The sequence below is a fragment of the Hippichthys cyanospilos genome, chromosome 6 (genome assembly GCF_059441005.1).
Source record: "Hippichthys cyanospilos isolate Australia breed blue-spotted pipefish chromosome 6, RoL_Hcya_1.0, whole genome shotgun sequence".
NCBI classification, from domain to species: domain Eukaryota; kingdom Metazoa; phylum Chordata; class Actinopteri; order Syngnathiformes; family Syngnathidae; genus Hippichthys; species Hippichthys cyanospilos.
Genome location: NC_142374.1, coordinates 11,196,908 through 11,215,798, shown reverse-complemented (window position 1 = coordinate 11,215,798; position 18,891 = coordinate 11,196,908). Strand labels below are relative to the sequence as shown.

At 39.2% G+C, this 18,891-nt stretch overlaps 3 protein-coding genes across 4 annotated transcripts in view; 1 reads left to right on the top strand and 2 right to left on the bottom strand.

Annotated features, from left to right (window-relative positions):
- The first annotated feature begins 2,068 nt into the window (after positions 1–2,068).
- LOC148422135 (uncharacterized) lies at positions 2,069–5,475 on the top strand. Its single transcript, XM_088418134.1, has 3 exons — positions 2,069–2,349; positions 2,525–2,628; positions 4,301–5,475. Exons 1-3 carry the CDS (start codon positions 2,136–2,138, stop codon positions 4,706–4,708), a joined length of 726 nt encoding a protein of 241 aa, XP_088274260.1. The 5' UTR covers positions 2,069–2,135; the 3' UTR covers positions 4,709–5,475.
- A 253-nt stretch (positions 5,476–5,728) lies between these two features.
- Positions 5,729–11,197, bottom strand: tigara (TP53 induced glycolysis regulatory phosphatase a). The gene is made up of 6 exons (XM_088418133.1): positions 11,029–11,197; positions 10,346–10,383; positions 10,141–10,262; positions 9,711–9,788; positions 9,521–9,631; positions 5,729–7,243 (listed from the first exon to the last, which is right to left on the bottom strand). Exons 1-6 carry the CDS (start codon positions 11,103–11,105, stop codon positions 6,872–6,874), a joined length of 798 nt encoding a protein of 265 aa, XP_088274259.1. The 5' UTR covers positions 11,106–11,197; the 3' UTR covers positions 5,729–6,871.
- A 3,239-nt stretch (positions 11,198–14,436) lies between these two features.
- Positions 14,437–18,891, bottom strand: part of ccnd2a (cyclin D2, a) — an 85,000-nt gene continuing 80,545 nt past the window's right edge. For both annotated transcript variants that reach the window (XM_088416999.1, XM_088416998.1), the window contains one exon: positions 14,437–18,247. In XM_088416999.1, the coding sequence (XP_088273125.1) occupies positions 18,074–18,247 (174 nt within the window). In that variant the 3' untranslated portion in view covers positions 14,437–18,073. The remainder of the gene's footprint in view (positions 18,248–18,891) is intronic.

Below are 18,891 nucleotides of genomic sequence, written 5' to 3'. Positions count from 1 at the left end.
CGTTACAGTAACAATTAACAGGATGAAAATGTTTTTTTTTTTTTTGTCTTGATGGCCACGAAAGGAAAACCAATCGCTTTTGGGTTCATCCAATCAATCAGCAAAGTAAAAGACAATCGTCCCCATGTGGATGTAGGTCACGTTCTTTTTCCTGTTTGGTGCATTTTGAATTGTGGAATTGACCTACGTCCTGGTACTCATGTAAGTAACTCACGAAAAAAAATGTGTGCACAATGATCATGAGGGCATCATCAAAGCCTGTACTATAAATTGGGAGAATTCGTTCTAAGTTCATTCCCAAGTCTGTATCTAACATCATGTCAATTGGGTGCAGCCAATAGTTATTTGTGGGTTATCATTATTATTTTTTTGTCCAGATTTCACCTATATTTGTATACAGTTTTGGGCAAGTGACTTCAAAACTATAATGCATTCTTTAATACTTATTACTGTAATTTCAAAGTAATTAGTTACATTACAGTATTACTGTATTTGAAATGCAATGCGTTACACTTTTATTGCATTACTTTTGTATGACTCTCACCGCCATAAGTGGAAATATGGATTTGACATTTCAAATGTAGCTCATTGCGCTCATTACACATCCAGTGAAAGGTTAGCTTAAGCCTAAAACCATTACAAATCATCTCATCTGTATTATATTGAAATATTGTAAACCTTTAAGCATTTTTTTTTTTGTATTTTAATCCCTTTAGAATTTAGCTTCACAGCACAGTAATGCATTGCTTATGCTTTAGGCAACAGTTTGTGAATTTCACAATTTCCGTGTTAGTATTCAAATTCAAGTTTGATCGGCTAGGTTAGGGACAGATGTTTCAAAAATAGATTTTTCAAAAATACAAAAAATAGCATTTCCCTTCCTCTGGATTTTAGAGTTTTCATATATTTGTAGTTAAAAAACAGATTTCCATTATTTTCATGTAATTTAAGAAAAGATGCTATATTAGGATACGTAGAGGACCAAAAGAGTTTGACCTTATCTTTTTTTTTTAAATTGACTTTTCAACAATATATTTACAGTTGAACCCTGCTTGCTATTCAGGAGGTATTGAGACCAGACCGGCGCACATAGCAAAAATCGAGATAAAACTGACAATCGCTCAATTAAAGATATATACTGTACCATCATTTTACCTCTCCAGCCCGCCCCTGAGCTAAAATGTGTTTGGCCCCCCTGATTTAGCGCAACTGTGCAAAGAGGAAGGGTCAAAGATCCCTCTTTCTGTTCTTCCCCTCATCTTGTTATACATTAGGGTAGTGCTTCTCAATTAAATTTTGCCAAGCCCCCCAGGAAAGAGAAAACTTTTCATGCACTCAACCCCCACCACTCAACGCATGGACTATAAATAAGATTATTATCCATAAAAATTGTATTAATAATTAACAAGAGAAAAAAGCAATATAAATGAACTTTCAACAACCATGAATTATTTTATACAGCGTCTAGATTAGTTACAGCTTAGTCTAAAACAGAAAAAAGTAACCAAGTGCATCAAAGTCCCTGAAACTAAAAATGTTTTTATTCCAATTGCACTTCACATGATAAAAACAAAGCCTTTTCCCTGGAGTCATCCCGAGGGGGGCCTGCCCCACTATTTGAGGAGCACTGCATTAGTTTGCGCAGAGTATATTAATATCAGTGGTGGTAATAACTGTGACAGACATGATTTATGCAGGATTTTCCCTTACCGAATAATTGCCGCTGAATTTTAATGAAAACATCTTAACCAGAGGACTGTTTTACATACCGAAATGGCCACTTATTAGAGAATCGCAAATACAACTGAGAGTGCTTGGATGATGCAGGTTATTTATTCTTCCCCTTGTGCCGCACTTGCAGCTTGGACAGTTTCACAAATAGATGCCTAAGTAAATAATATATTTTAGTTTCCAAAGAACCAGCAGCATTCCTTGTTCCGCTGCCAGTTTAAGCTTGCTGGAATTCCACAAAGGCAACCCTAAACCACAGACAAACAACAAGGCTTTGCGTCATTTGGATAAAAGAGTTAGCTGGTTCATCGACCCTGTGTTTAAATAGGCCTGCTGGACTTTCTCCTTCTCCAGAGAGCTGCTCGCACACTGACCGACACTGTTCGCTCTGCTTCCTTTCCTAAATGACCATGCAAGCGGCTTTCTTCCCATTTCTCCTGATTGCCGCCCATGTGTCTATACCAGCGGATTGTAAAATGAGGTCGAAGGAGCTGGAGGAGCTACAGATTGAGAGCCTGAGCTCAGGAACGCATGCAGATATGGCAGCCAGGAAGACACATTACTACGTGCCGCCAAGTGCTAGATCCATGAGGAAACGTTTACTAGGGCATTTTGGGGGTGAGTCTGGGACCAAACGCCTTGTTTGCCATGTTTCAAGCTGCTGCATGGAGGAGCAGCCTGTACTAAGAATCAAGTTCTGAGAAAACAAAACAAAAAATGAAAGACCTTGTTGTATAACATGTCTTTTATTGCTGTTATTGAGATCATACATATTTGCTTCAAATCCCGGCAGTTGGCCTTGAAATGAAGACATATAGGAGCAACTATCTGTCCATTTTTGACCTGGGAAGAAAGTGTTTGGTGTGCATGGACTCACGGGGTCATCTGGACAACTTTGTGAGTAACCTTTTCATTGATTTGCAATCCTCTTTGTTGCAGGGAATACATTGCAGCACCACCCGGGATAATGCATCTACACTTAGTTCTAAAATGCTGGTATTTACCCCAGAAGTAAAAAGCAACAACAACAACTGAAAAACATGTTTACACCATGTTCTTTGCGGTCAAGTCTAAACACAATTCTTTATATTGCGCGTGAACTCAGAATTAATCAGCAAAATCCATCTCATGGGGTGGTCTCACAACTGGTCAGGGCTCAGGCAACAACCCATCACGGTTCAGCTTGTGAACGTTGCATGACCAAACTCAGAAAACCTGTGCTGTGATTGGTCATTACGTGAGCTGAGCAATTGTGATATCTTCTTCAGTTGACAACAGGTGACAAAATGGCTTCCCCCCCTGAGATGGATAAAAAACAGGTGGATTCTGACGCTGAAGGCCACGTTTCGAATTTTAGCGGCATGGGGCATGTTGTTGTCAGGAACATTTTTGACTTGCTTCCCATTTAAAGAGATTCAAACATATTAAAATGTACTTTTTAAGCTTTCATTCTTATATGAGGTTTACTGTGAAATTGACACAAAACAAAAGAGTAATAAACATATGTTCAAACCCCATGATGTAAAATCAAACCTTTTCATCTGATGAATGTCTGCTACCTCAATGCTTACTTATAATGTGAAATGCCATAAAAAATAAACAAAAAACAAAACAAAACCAAAAAAAAAAGGAGCAAGGAGCAGTAATAAAGTCTATGGGTCACTTTGACCCAGAGAGTGTTTACTTATTCAAATGTATTAGAAATTCATGAGTAATACAGAAATATGTTCAAATGCCATTCTATGTATACGATAGTAATACATAATTAGCCAAGCAGAGGAGTACTAAAACATTTAACTTTTACTGTAGCATCCAGTTGGGTCACTTTGACCCACAATAAAAAATGGTCCCCGTTATAAAAATGTGGAAGGATATAATACAATATATATTATATAAATAATGTTTGTATTTTATTACTTTCAACAAATCAGATCTTTCTAGTAACTTCCAGTTTAACAATAGAAATAAAGTATGTTTGAAAAAAAAAACAAGCTTTTTTTTTTAGGTGTTTTGTCAAAGGCATAAATACATAACGTATCATTTCCCCCCCTAAAAAAAAAATCTACATTGAAAAATATAGATGATTATATTAGGGCCTATGGTAGATCATTAATTAATAATTCATGACATCACGTAATGTATTTTCTTTTTTTGAGCAATGACGGGGTTTTTGAAAAAATACACACTACAACCGTGAATGGTCCCCATTATAAACATTTCAATAATTAATGGAATATTTTTAATTTTTGCTTTCGACGAATACATTTTTTTTTGTAATGTCAAAACTTACAATACTGTTTTTTATTTTTTGTCAGACCAAACAAACTTTGTATTGTTGACTCTCTGAAAGGTTTCAAAGTGGAATACTTTGAGATATTTGTATTAGGGCCTTTGTTTGTAGTTCATATTCACAACACTGTTTTCATACGTTTTTATTTTGGAAAAAAAAAAACCTCACATTATAATTAAGAAACATCTCTTCAGTTGACCCCAGGGAACATACTGTATGTATACTGCGGTACGTCTCTCAGGACAGAAAACACTGCATTGTCCTTTTCTTACCACACAGAGGCAAAAGAACTGGAACGACTGTCTAGTCAGCCGCATTGGCCTCATCGGTGCAAATCGGCGTGGTGTGATCTACTCTCCCAAGGGAAGTCGGCTTCCACTCCCTTGTCCCGAGTCCTCGGGCCAGCCCTCCGTCTCGCTGAAGTACTTCCTGGCCCCTTTGGTAAGGAGACAGAGAAGGAGCGAGGAGGTGAACCCGTCTGACCCGTTAAGGTCAGAGTCGCAGCCCTCTCATTCCGTCAAGGACCACAAAGATTCAGATCTTGGCCAGCTGGAACCGGACCAAACGGGAGCAGTGTCAAAGGAGACCATCTCCTCCAGTGACGATGACCCCTTAAAGGTCTTACATGCAAACGGGCCAGTGAGTCCGGTCAAGACCAACATAGCAGACAGGGCGGAGCAAGAATGACGTCGTCAACTTGGGCAAAATTTGTTTTTAGGCTGGAGAACCTACCCTGGAGCAGCTATAGGCCAACATAGTCCTTTATCGGAAAATTGTCAATAGTGTTTCTTCCGTAAGAAACATTTACTATTTTTTCAGGCAGGTTAATGTTAAGAAGTGAACTATTATTTGAAAAATGTAAAAAAAAAAAAAAAAAAAAAAAAAACTAAATGACCAAGATGTGCACGTGCATCTCATTTTTTGTTAATCACTTTAAAGTGAAAAAAAAAATATATATATATATTTATGTTGACACTGGGGTCTACTTTCATAACTTGATAAGAGGTTTCAATATAACACCCTTTTTTGTTGAGGCTGGTCCTTCTGGAATAAGTAGTTTAGGGTTAAATGAGGTCTTGTGGGGTACACGAAGAATTTGGCTTTCAAGACATATGTTCCACAAAAGTATAGAGTTCCAAATTGCGTAACTTTATGGGCAATAACAAAACCCCTTTGCAAAATAGTCCAACTGTCACAGAAACCAAGCAATTTTTGATCCAAAATAAACTTGATTCTGTCAAATCTAATTCTGTAATGATGATGAAAGAGTGACACGTCACAGGATCCTTTGGTCGCATTGGATGGCGTCATGAGGTTGGTTCAGTGCACATCTGTCCTTTAACCTTTTTTTTTGTCAGTTAAACTTTAACCCTTGAGCAAGATGTGGCAATGTTGTATTTTGCATAAGGTGTCATCTTGGCAATCAATTGCGCACACATATATATATATATATATATATATATATATATATATATATATATATATATATATATATATATATATATATATATATATATATATATATATATATATATATATATATATATATATATATATATATATATATATATATATATGTGTGTGTGTGTGTGTATGTATATATGTATGTATGTATGTGTGTGTGTGTTAAATACTTCACATTTAATTCAATCCAAGTGGCCAATGGTTGCATGTCAGGTGCCGGACACCGGTCCAGCAAGTCATAACCACTATAAAAGTTTTTATTTATTGAACTATTGACAAAGACTCCTGTTTATTACCAGTGATATTATTTTTATAGTTGTTGTGCAATCAATGTGGATGAATTAAAAACAATACTTTTCAAGGATTGATGTGTGTTTTTCTAAGAAGCATTCCTCAAAACTAATGGGCAGGGAATGGTTACATACATAAAGATGAATGGGCAAGTCCAGTTCTTCCATAAACTCATGCAAGTCTGCTATAAAGAGTAAGTGGGAACCCACTGTACAGTATTAAGACCTTCCAAAATCTGGTAGCTCCTGATGGGACTGTTGGACGTAGATGAGATGGGAAGGTAATACGTACAACACATATGCTGGCTGCATCAAACCAATCGTAGAAAATTACGTAATCCGTACAGTACGTATGCTGACAGGGTCAAAGAATCTATGGTTTGGCTCGGAAGTGGAGATATCAAGAAAATGAACAGCGCCAAGTTAGGGTGAAACTAAATTTCCACAGGACCAAACAAAAGAACTCCAACCGCTGTCAACTGGTGTAAACAATGTGAAGTTATTGCGACCGATGAACGTTGCGACCTGACACGTTGATTACAAGATTCAGATCTGCATTTGTGCGAGAAGATTAGTGTAGAAAAAAAAAAAAAAATATATATATATATATATATATATATATATATATATATATATATATATATATGTGTGTGTGTGTACTGTACATATGTACTGTATGTATAAGTACGTGACAGATATATACGTACACATACTTGTAGTGATGAGACGTATTGATAACAAGTGTGCTGAATGACCGGTGAATCCTTTCCCAATTCTAGAAAAAAACAGAAATCAAAAATAATCTTCACAACTGTTGGCTAGAGCAAGAACACTCGAGAAGGTGGGTGTATGTGTCCAAGTTAACAAGCGATGTAAACGATGTAGACGATTGCTGAGCCTCAAAAAAAAAGGAAGGCCAGTCTGGCTCAGTCTGCAATTGAAACACACCTTTGTTTGAATATTTTTGGACCTGACTCTACCTTCATGATTGAATTTCTCCATGATTGCTTTTACTGTATTTTTAGTGTAGTGTAGCATTAACTCAAATTAGTAATGTTTTCTCTCACGCCAGCTGTCTCAAACGAATATCCGTTGGCTATGTTTTTACATGATCTCCTTTGTTGACAAATAAGCATTGAATCTGAGACACTTTGAAAGTGTCGTCGTCCTCTTTCGTCAAGGTGAGCACAAAGCGACTCACGCCCGCGTTGGGACATAAAGAAAACATGCGTGCTCTGCTGCAGCCTTCAGGCAAGGGGCAGTTCAACTCGTCCACAAGGAAGCGCATGGTCACGCACAAGAAGGCTCCGTGGGAGACCACCAGGGCGTGGACGGGGAAGTTGTCCGCCTCGCCGCCTTCAACACCAGCTGTTGAAGAAGAACGCTCGTCCTCGCCTCTTTTGAGCCAGTGTTCGTGCCCGATTTGTTGGACCATTTTGAGCCAAAACTCCTTGACGCGCTGCTTCACCTGAACAAAGAAAAATAGTTGCTGTCATAGACACTTATGTCAAACTTCAGGTTCACAGGCACGATCCGGCTCTCCACATAAGTCACGTGGCCCGCAAAAGCCTGTCACAATTCTTCACTGAATTCTGTTTAGGGTCGCAAAGAACGATGATTTCAATAATTGGAAGGTCTGTTCATTACTGTACGCAACTAGAACTGCAATTAACCTTAAGTGCACCAGGAACTTAAAACCGAGTTACAGTCTAAAAATAGTTGGGTTGAAAATAACCCAATTATAGGTTAAAAATGACAGATACAATATTTGGATCACTTTCACCCATTTGTCGGAGTCGTGTTGCACAAAAAAAAAAAGACCCAGAAAGAGAGGTCAAACTAGGGCTGCACAATTTATCAAAATTTAATCGTGATCACGATATTGGCTGCCATAATTATCTAAGCTGATCCTCGCCGATATTAACATTTAAAAAGCCACCAACAGTACATGTCAAATCAAGTACTTTGTCATCTTTCCTAATATTTACTGTTCTAGCTGTCAATTAACAATGGCACAAATCTGGTTTTGGCGGGGCTTCGAGGCAGATATTATCAGTCAAACTATTTTTAAAGTCGACTTACATGACTTAGTCGATTTACTTTCCAGCTCTACAATTTAGCCAAGACGCATTTGTTACCCAAGTTTGAGAAATACGTCCCTGCGATCTGGCTTCGATCTAACTGAAGGTTGTTGGCGCAGTCGAATCCTGATGCAACAACCCGCAACGACAAAGCAGCCAGGCACAAATTAGGAGCCTCAAATTCTATCTTTGGCGACCTCATCATCATCACCATCATGTGCTTTCCACGTGCTGCACTGGAGCTGACTCAACTCCAAAAACTAAATAGATGAATAGAGGTAACACATTTCTGAAATAGATCCATCTCAAACACGCATACGCACTACCACACTCACACAGCCTGGAACTCAAATAGATGTAAGTGGTGACTTTTTAATCAGACCCACTCTGACAGTCAAGAAGATGTAGTTTGATCGCAAAGTGTCATTCAAGCATGTGGAAGCAAGGAAGCCTTCACATTCCCTCTTTGCCGTACAGCACTGGACAGATTTGCGCAATCACTGTTTGTCCTGGTATGTACTGCCCTCTAGCGGCGTAAATTGTGCCCAAGAGTAAAGTCATTTTTTTTTTGCCAAGTGCTCCCATTTGTGTGTTTTGCCACCGGGTTTTATGTTTATGATTTAAATTATGTCCGAATTGGTGTATAAAGACATAGAATCTTGCCTCCGCTGGGTAAAACCAACCAACAAACAAACACAGAAGGTAATCCAAAATTGTAAATATTAAAACGATTAAGCAATTAAATTTGTTTATAAGGATGCAGAGTCCCGATACCAAGTACTGGAATTGATACGTGGTCTTATTTCAACTTGCGATGCCAACCAAAACTAGTATCAACCGTTCTCTTAGAACAGTTTTACAAACAAGAACGTTTTCATTAAAAGAATAGAGAGTTGACAATTACATGAACATTCAAGAGCAAATACCCCTTAAGGAATATAGTTCTTTCTTTAAAATTATGAATTCAATTCTGATATTTGCTTTTTTTTTTTAGGGAAGGGGAGGTATCAAATTGAGGGAAGGGGAGGTATCAAAAGCATGACTTGTATTGCGGCACTGCATAAGAAATATCAATCCATCCATTTTCTTTGCCACTTATTCTCACTACTTTAGTAGGCCTCCCATCTCAGATATAGAATTTACAAAAGGATTAATATTGTTTGACTAAAGAGATAGACAATTATAGCTAAATATTGGTGCAATCAATTTTTTTTAAAATCAAGATTGATCATTAGAGATTGTTCTGATACTGACATAGTTTAAAATGCCAACAATAGCTATGAATTTTGATGTATGAAAGATTGTCTACTCTTATATAAAGCAAAATTTCACTTATTCTTACACCTGTTAAACTGCTCCCTTGCAAATTACACTCTTAATACACAAAATACACTTACCAAAAAAAAAATATACAATTTGGGAAGAGTGTAAAATGCAAACGTCAACACTGCAAAAATACAATATGCAGATTTTTTTTTCTTCATATAATTGCTAAGAGACTATCAGAATGGTAATTATCAATTAATTATTAATCAAGATGTTCCCACTTGGCTAGTCATATCGGTATGCCCACAGGATTTAAAATATTTGAGGAAGGCCGGTCAAACACAGCAGATTGCATCAATATGCAAATATCAACAAGGTACTATTTGTAAGAGCCTCACCTGCTCTTGAGATTCTCCTCCAGGAGGTGTGAAGACCGCTACAGATTGACCGGCAGCTTTGGCCAAATCTTTCAAGACCTGCAATTCCTTCCCCTCTGCTATCCCAAAGCTCTGGAAAACAAAATCAACGATTTTTTTTTTGAGGATTCAAACATCTCCACGTGTATAAGTGTGCATTAGTTTGACCGACTTTCTCCTTGAGTAGAGGGTCACACACCAGCTGAAGACCAGCACAACTACTGTTGTGTTTCACAATGTTCTCAACAGTCTGCAAAAGGAACAACACCAATTATTCATCCATTTTTGATAATGTTTATCCTGTTCAGGGTCACTGTCAATTATGGGTCACAATTAGTGAAGGATAGTCCGCCCTCCATTAGGGGCAGTGTTTTAATAAATACATTGTTTCTAGGCACAGGAAGCTTTGATGCAGGGCTTCTTCGTCTCTGTCATTGAAAGTTATGCTGCCATAAAGGAGTATTATTCTTCAAAGAGATTGTTTGATAGGCTTTATGACAACAATCTGGAGCAAATTGAGTCTATTACCATTATTTTCTTTTTTCTTGGGAGACTTTCTCCCAAATTCCAATTCTCTTTTTGTGAAATTAAAAATAACAAACCTGTTGTGCTCGCAGCATGTCACTGACAAACAGGTTGGAAAAAATGACATCCTTCAGGTAGCGGCCCGAAGCCTCGGCCTGCTGCAATCCCACCTCAGACAGTGGGCAGTCCACGGTTTGGCCTGGATTCAAGAAAAGTAGAACAAAAAAATGAAAAAAAAAACTTTCACGTTTCTTTTATTACTATAATTAAAAACAAACTTACCTTGTACCAATCCCTCTCTGTTGTAATGTGTTTCTCCACTGTAGGAAATATATAATTATTAAGAGGTAAGATCACTAGTGTCTTCCAAAGGACACCGTATTTGGTTACGTTTTTTTTTTTGAGCGCTGTCAACCGTAACTGCAACCGTACGACATTTCTAGGACATCAAGAGCCGGCAATGAGATAACAGAGCGCAAGGAGTAAAGTACAGTAAATTTCTGTTTGATACATTAACAACAAATCTTGCAATAAACTATTGTAACGGCACATTCACAACACTGCTTCTCATCCCACAAACGCACATGCCTTACAATGTATCACAATATAAAATGCAAATGAGAGCTCTAGAACCATGCAACGAAATTGATTTATGATGAGAAACATTACATGGACGGATTTAATCTGTTTATGGCAACGTGCTATTTAAACTAACTGTTTCCATTTGTGCAAACCGCAAGTGATCTATTTAGGGCGGAAGTGGATACTGCAATGTGGTGCACTTTGCTGGACATTGTAATATAAGACCTAGAAATTGCATCGAATAATCAACAAGAGCGGGTAATTCTAACGCCTGTCACGGTATACGTCCGTGCATGTGTCAAATTAACAGATCTCACGTATGTTCTAAGCAAACTACACACATAGCTCGTAGATTTGTCTGACACTGATGATATTGCACTTACTGTCGAACAAATGTCAAGCCGAATGTTAACGCCTTCATTTCCTCAACAGCACCAACAAAGCAATAAGCCTTCCGCATCAATTGTGAGCTGTTTTCGACGCCCCTTTTTCGAGGGAATTTCACAAGCAGAAAGACATGTCCTCAACTACTTCCCGGTGACCGGAGCGTCAAAGCATAATGTTGTTAGTATGCGCGCAAGTTCATTTCGGAGCGCGTCTGTTTTGTCACAATTACGGTAAAGGCAGTGCTGCTCGTTTTCATTTTATGAGCCTTGAATGACCGTGGGCCAAAAATAAATAAATAAAGGCTTCCGTTTTTGAGTTCAATGGCCGGAGGTTTAATACAGCCAGTAAGATGATTTTGAGAGGCATTAACAAAATATTATGAGGACCAAATCCATTGGTCCACTCTTACAATAACTATCTATCTATCTATCTATCTATACATATATATATATACATATATATATATATATATATATATATATATATATATATATATATATATATATATATATATATATATATATATATATATATATATATATATATATATATATTGTGGCGAGGCGAAGAAACCACACGTTGCTGTGCTAGTGGAGATCTTTACTCTTCGCATGCCATCACAAAACTGATACAACAAAGTCCAAAACAGCAAAGACAAAGCCAACAGGTTCAAAGCATCAAAGGATCATAGAGACATGCCTACTGGGTGAGAGACATGGTCCTAGTGTCCGCCACACAGCTCCCCCCCGAACACCCAGAAAGGCATAACGGAAAACCCCACAGGGTATTCACCAGTCTGACACCCTGAGACTCAGTCCGGTCCTGGGCGGTGTATGTGACACCAGGGCCCCAGGTGCGACAGGAGTAAGGGTGAGACGCTCAGCGTGAAAACCATGAGGTAGCATTGGCAAAGGGATGTTCTGAAGTTCCGCAGGAGCCGGAGTGGCAGTGCTGACCCGCATGCTGGCAGGCACAGTGGCTTCCGAGGGACGGCCGGTCACGGCTGCGTCCCAGTCAGTGCCTGGGCATGAACCTGCTGCGGCACCAACACCAGCTGACCCGCTCCGATGTATACTCGGACCATACCTGCGGGCATGGTGAATCGGAGGGGCGGCTGAATGATGGTGGCTGAAGGCCTACTGCTGAGGCCGAACGGACATCGGTAGTAGATGAGGCCGCCCAGCTGGAAGATTCCGGTCGACGGCCAGGGACTCCGAAATTGGACTGCACAACCGTTCTCACCGGCGCCCGTACCAGCCTGTTGCTGGCTGGCTCGATCCCTGGTGCGCCAAGGGACTGGGCGACGGGTGAGAGGACCCTTGTCGGGGTGCTGGCTGGCTGACGTGGTACCAGCTTGCTGCATTACCTGACGTATAGTAGGCTGGTGGAGGAATGTCACGATGTGGGACGTCTGCGGTGATTCCTCGCTGAAACATTCTGACGTCCGGGGTCACCCATGTGGCGAGACTACATCTCCAACAGCCTGACGAAACTTTCTAACGTCTGGGATAATAATATGGCAAGATGACCCATCCGGGGTCACCCATTCTAACGTCCGGGGTCACCAATGTGGCGAGGCGAAGAAACCACACGTTGCTGTGCTAGTGGAGATCTTTACTCTTCGCATGCCATCACAAAACTGATACAACAAAGTCCAAAACAGCAAAGACAAAGCCAACAGGTTCAAAGCATCAAAGGATCATAGAGACATGCCTACTGGGTGAGAGACATGGTCCTAGTGTCCGCCACAATATATATATATATATATATATATATATATATATATATATATATATATATATATATATATATATATATATATATATATATATATATATATATATATATATATCTGTAAGGGGATGGCTTGGTGCTCCGGCCTTCCTACGTGGAGTTTGCATGTTCTCCCTGAGCCCGTGTGAATTCTCTTCTTTCCTCCCACACTCCAAAAAAATGCATGTCAGGTGTATTGGACATTCTAAATTGTCCTAAGGTGTGATTGTGTTTCTCTCCCTCTCTCTCTCTCTCTTTATATTATATATATATATATATATATATATATATATATATATATATATATATATATATATATATATATATATATATATATATATATATATATATATATATATATATATATATATAAACATAGTTTATATAAACATACAATCAGACAAATACGGTGGATATGTAAAGCAAGTATGAGGTATGAGAATGAAACTTGAAGATAAAATGATGACCACAATTGTCATTGCAAGGCCAGTCTGCCCGCTTAGTAATACATGCGGCGTGACTTGTAAGCCCTGCATTGTTTTGTTATCATGACGAACGAAACAAAAAAATCAGAACGAAACTCTCTTGTACCATCAAAATGTAATTTTCATTACATGTTCAAATGTATTTCGATATAATATCCTTGATATAACTTATTGGTCCCTATTAGGCAACACCAAACAGCAATTCATGTTTTAATTGAAACAAAAATCCTAAATTCAAAATTCCTTTGTAATAATTTGACTTTAAACAGGCATGCACACACGTAGCCATGGTAAAACAAGCAGATGAAGCAGGAATGAACTGGAAGCTTAATAGGAAAGTTGTTTGGATTAAAGTCAAAGAACCAATTTGGTCCAGTATCATCTTTTGAGATATCAAACTTCCACAGATTTTAAAGTGTTCAAATCACAGATGATGTCCTTACCCGCTCTTAGAATTTACTCCCCAGCGAGCATTCAAAACTTCCTGATCCACATCATTTTCCAAAAGTCCTGGCTGCCACGGATATTTCAAAGATAAACGTGCCAAAACTTGATGCACGTTTTTCTCCAAACAGGCGATTTCAACTGGGCAACAGTAAAACTGCTGTAAATTTGCCCATTTGTGATCTACCTCCATGTAGCTTGAGGGTTCTGCACGGGATCTTAGTTGTTCCCATTCTTACACTCTTCTGAACGGAGACGTCGGATGCTGTTCCTGGTGTCTGCTGGAGCCGCCCATTCAGTCTGGGGGTAACAGCCCCCAGTGCCCCGACAACTGTTGGCTTTACCCTTTTTTCATGTTCATGCGGCATCCTGTTTTATCTCAAATAGTTCTTATTGCCCTCAAGGTGACTGGTTGATATTTGTTGTAATTCCCACAAAAAGGCCATTTGTTTGGCCACTTGCCTGTCTGATTATTCTAGCATTAAACGTAAATGGACAGAAGTTATATTTACCCCATCCCTTTTTTTGCAGGTGTTTCCAACCGCTCTTCTCTCCAGCCTGGATCAAACGTTCACATTCAAATCATTTACAGCCGCTGCCGGACTTTACAGTGCTGTATGCTCACTGGCGCAAACACCAGCACACAGCTCAGGAAACAAATGTTTGTAAAAAGGAAACGAGGCAAGGAAAAGAGCCGTGAGCTGATGTGGTGTCACACCCTTTAAAGCAGAAGTTTATTGAACAGAGGTTGTGCAACAGACATTTGAGGTACATGATATGGGTTCTAGTGAGGAGGGGGGTGAGTCAAAGGGAAATGTGCTCCATTCAAACTCCAGATACCACAATATTTATGGGTCGAAACGGCAAGTGTAATTAACCTTGTACATTTTGCGGCAGTTGGCACACACACATTTACACACACACATACACGTACGCACATTATCTTGGATCTCAGACCAAAATATATATTTACCACATTGGGCATCCATATTGGTGGACATTCAGGATGATTGTGACTGAATAAAGCAACAAGTATACTTTGGCCATCATAGGAACACTGTTGTAGCCTCTGTCACCCACAACATGTCAGATGCAGCACCAACATGAGCAAAACATGACAGAACACGCCCCAAAATGTTCAGACCCCCCCCTCCCCTCCAGTATGTCCAAGTGGAAGCCAAACAGCGGCGCATCCACAAAATGCTAATTTGTTGTTTTCTATTCTATTCCAGACTCCCTAACTGCAGAGGTATCTGCGATGGATTGGTTTATTTGTTTTTTTTTGTTTTTTTTTTTTCTCATAGCGAGTAATCCTGAGGTATAAGACATATACCACTGATGCAGAATGTGACTGAAGAAAAAGAGCAAAATAGATTCAAAAAGGGGGTAAAGGAGACATACTACCTAAGCAAAATGTCAAACTGTACAAAGAACATTTCCAGTCGAATACTCATTTCATGTTCTTCTATCACCTTCTACTTCGTTTTTCTGAATTTATCTCTTAAGCAGTAAAATAATTATATTATAATACAAATGTTTATAAAATAGCAGCACACTCAAGTGACACATCACAACTCTGTAATGTTATTTTGTATAAATGAAACAAAATCATAGCTTTTAGCAGCGCAAAAAGACAACAATAATTCAATAAAAATATTGACTTTTTTTTCTTGATGTCTTCACAACTCCTCTGTCCTCTCTTCACTTTGGAATACAGTATCTCTAAATCTTAGAAAAAAAAAAAACGCTTTTGTGGGTCTGGTCACCCCATAAAATATGTCAAACACAAATTGAAAGTATGGTCTCAATATATAACACATGCAACGAGACATTGCAGGAAAGACATTAAGTTTGGGTGAGAGCTTACATCCGGCAGAGTCAAAATGTAGGAGGGCCATTTTCGAAAACTGGATGTTTGGCAAATCAAAATGCCAAAATTCAAACAAAACAAAAACAAAACATCCCCACATTTTCTTCAGTCTGACAACCAACAAAATCGTTCATGAAAAACAAAGAAAAAACCTCAAGCACATGTGAAAGTCCCCAAAACAGAAACAAACTTGGCGGTGTCTCTGCCTGATAACCCCCTCGTCGATTACTCGAAGCAGCGAAAGCTCAAAGAGGACTGAGCGACACACAACACGTTGTTGAACATTTCTGCAATTTCAAACCAGCACCATATAAAGTGAACAGCCACTAAAACACACGTCACTTGTGGAGGTTTGGAAACTGAAACGAAACAAAAAACAACCAAAAACCTCATTGGCCTCTGTAGAACATGTGCAAATATTGGATGTTGCGCCGCCCCGTGTGACATGACTGTGGCTGTGATGCAGATAAATAGAAAGTATTCAAGTACAGAAAAAAAAAACCCTAACAAAAAAACTCTTAACAGTGTAAAGGAAAGCCACAGATGAGGGAACTGTGTGTCTTGGCCTTTGTTTTTGTTCCAATCCTAGGAAACGGACACGCTCCTTGAATCGAGTTGGTCTTTGCTTGAACAGGAATGTTCATTTTGATTGGAATGTCCTGTTTGATGTGACTCTTGCTTGACATAGGGGGTGGGGTGATTGGGAAACCAGCCCTACAAAGTAAACCAAAGGAAAGGCTAAAAATAAAAAGGGAAATTGAACAAAACGAAACTACCACCCACCTCCAAATCGCCACCGATTCATTTTGACGTGATCTCCTGGGGAGCATGTTCTCAAAGTGCTTTGCCATTGAAATCAAATAGGGAGCTGAGCGCGACCCTACGTGGGACTCCAGATGCATTGACAATATCTTGTACTCCTCCAAGCAACAAAAAAGGAAATTCATCCTCACGTGATCCGGCAGCCTTAGTTCCTCACTTAGCATCCACGTAAATGGAAACAGTACATTTTGAAAAATTCAACTCAATTATCTGTGTTGATAGTACACCTCCCAGCCGTTCTGCTCTCGAACCCCTCTTGGGTTGTTGTATTCGTCGTTCAGCCACTGGCTGTACGTCAGCAGCATGCTCCCACGTCCCCGCACTCCTCGCCATTCTATTCCATTCACCCATCCAAACTGTCTTTTCCCATTCTTTCCGCACCCTGTCGCCTCCCGTCTCACCAACACGGGAGTCCCGCGTCCTCCCGTCCTTGAGGCATTGTCCTCGTCGCCGTTCAAATGTGCTCTACAAACGCTTCGTGTTGGACAGTTGCGCACTCCTCCTTTGACTAAGAAAACACAACATTGTAACACCACATTGTGACGAGATGCGCTCCTATATCGTTACCAGAATGGCAGTAATAAAACAAAGGCCTCGCAAGACCTGTGAGGCTGAGGTTATTAAAGACTTTAGAAACATGCTCTCAGAAGAAGGGCTTAGAGTGAAGTCAAGGTTCCTTCACTCACTCACACGCACACTCCGTCTCATTCATAGTTCACGCAGCAGTTTATTGCTAGACCTAGATACACTGCTAATGAATGAAGGCAGTGACATAGCATAGATGCCCCGTTATACTGATAGACAAAGTATGTATGTAACCTCAGCCTGCTCCATAGTCTTCTAACATTGTAAGTGCCTCGCGCCTTAGAATGTTTACTGCTAATTTAGATACAGGATCCCATTCAGACCGCACACACATAAGACACGCACACACTGAGGCACGCTGAATCCGCTAACCGACCCACACATGCAAGCAGCCTGACAATGGAGCTTATTGATCTTGACTACTCAAAATATGTCAAAATAATATTATTACGACTAATAATAATTACTACCGCTAATAATGATGGTTCAAATGATTCTCTGTCTCAGCCCTGGATTTGGGATCCACCGACGTTACACATACTGTTCTCAAGGGTTCCTCTCCACATCTTACTGATGATCAGAAGATAACATGAATATATATCAAAGCGCGCAAAAAAAAAACAAATAAAAAAAAACAAAACAAAAAACAAACCCAAGGCCCATCCTTTGATCCCAAGTATGCAACTTTCTGCCAACCAGCTACGGTTACAATATAACTTAATGATCACTCTATACAATCAAAGGCAGAACGCAAATATGATTGGTTTCCCTTCTGTGTATCCAAGGCACCACGGAGCATCCTTGTACTCCAAATCTGTTGCTTTTAAGATTTAAAAAAAAAAAAAAAAAATCTAGATTTCATGGGCAGGCATATTTCTTGTTTTGAAGAACAGAAAAATCTACAAAAAACTAGCAAGCATTGTTCTCTTTCATTTAAAGGGCTTGTGTTTTTAGCATTTTGTTTTTTTTTGTTCTTTTTTTCTGCTTTTAAAAAAGTTTTTTTTTTTCATGATTCGTATTTTTCGTAGTTGTAAATCCTGCGCAATGAGCTCCTCTTGTGGTTCACAAGTTGATGTCACGGACGTCTGTCGGGGTGGAGGACTGATCCAGCTCGTCCAGGCCTTTACTGCTCGGGCCTCTCTGGCTTTGCTGCTGCTGCTGCTGCTGCTTGCGACCCTCGCGCAGGCTGCTCTCCAAAACACGCTCGATCTGCTCCTGGCACTCTTTGAGAACATCCTGCAATGTCAGAAAACAGACACACAAATTCACAATGCTGTTGACTGAGCAAAGAGCAAGTTTGTTTTAGAATTGGTTAGCCAAACTCTAGAAGCAGAAATCAATCCGTTTTAAAGTTGTAACCAAAGCAGCAGTCCATTTTTTTTTTTCTTCCATTCGGATCCAAATCGGACACATACTGACTTTCTAGTTTGCTTGAAGATAAAATCTCATGAAAGATTTCAAACTAAATTGCTACTACAACACAGATATTAAAAGTCCATAGACAGCATACTTTTCCTTTAAGAGCCAGGCAAAACATGTTATAATAAATGCTTATTCGTGTTACAAACATACGTTTTGTATGGTGTGTAGGACCAACATATGGCAGTATAAAACAAAATTTGTGAGTTAATGTGTCAACGCACGCAAAATGCTGTTTTGCTTCTCGTGTCATCTTTGGATTTGTATGCAAGCGAGCCCTTTGCAGACGAGAAAATATAAATTATAAAGTTATAGTAAATTATAAAGTATATTTTTTGGCTTCAAGGCCTTTACAGTTGAGGAGTGTATTTTCTTTGGCATATCACCAAAATCATCTCTTTTCAGAAGACACTAAAATGGCAAATTTGCTCAATCGTTACGATTGCGTTGCGAGAGAGAAG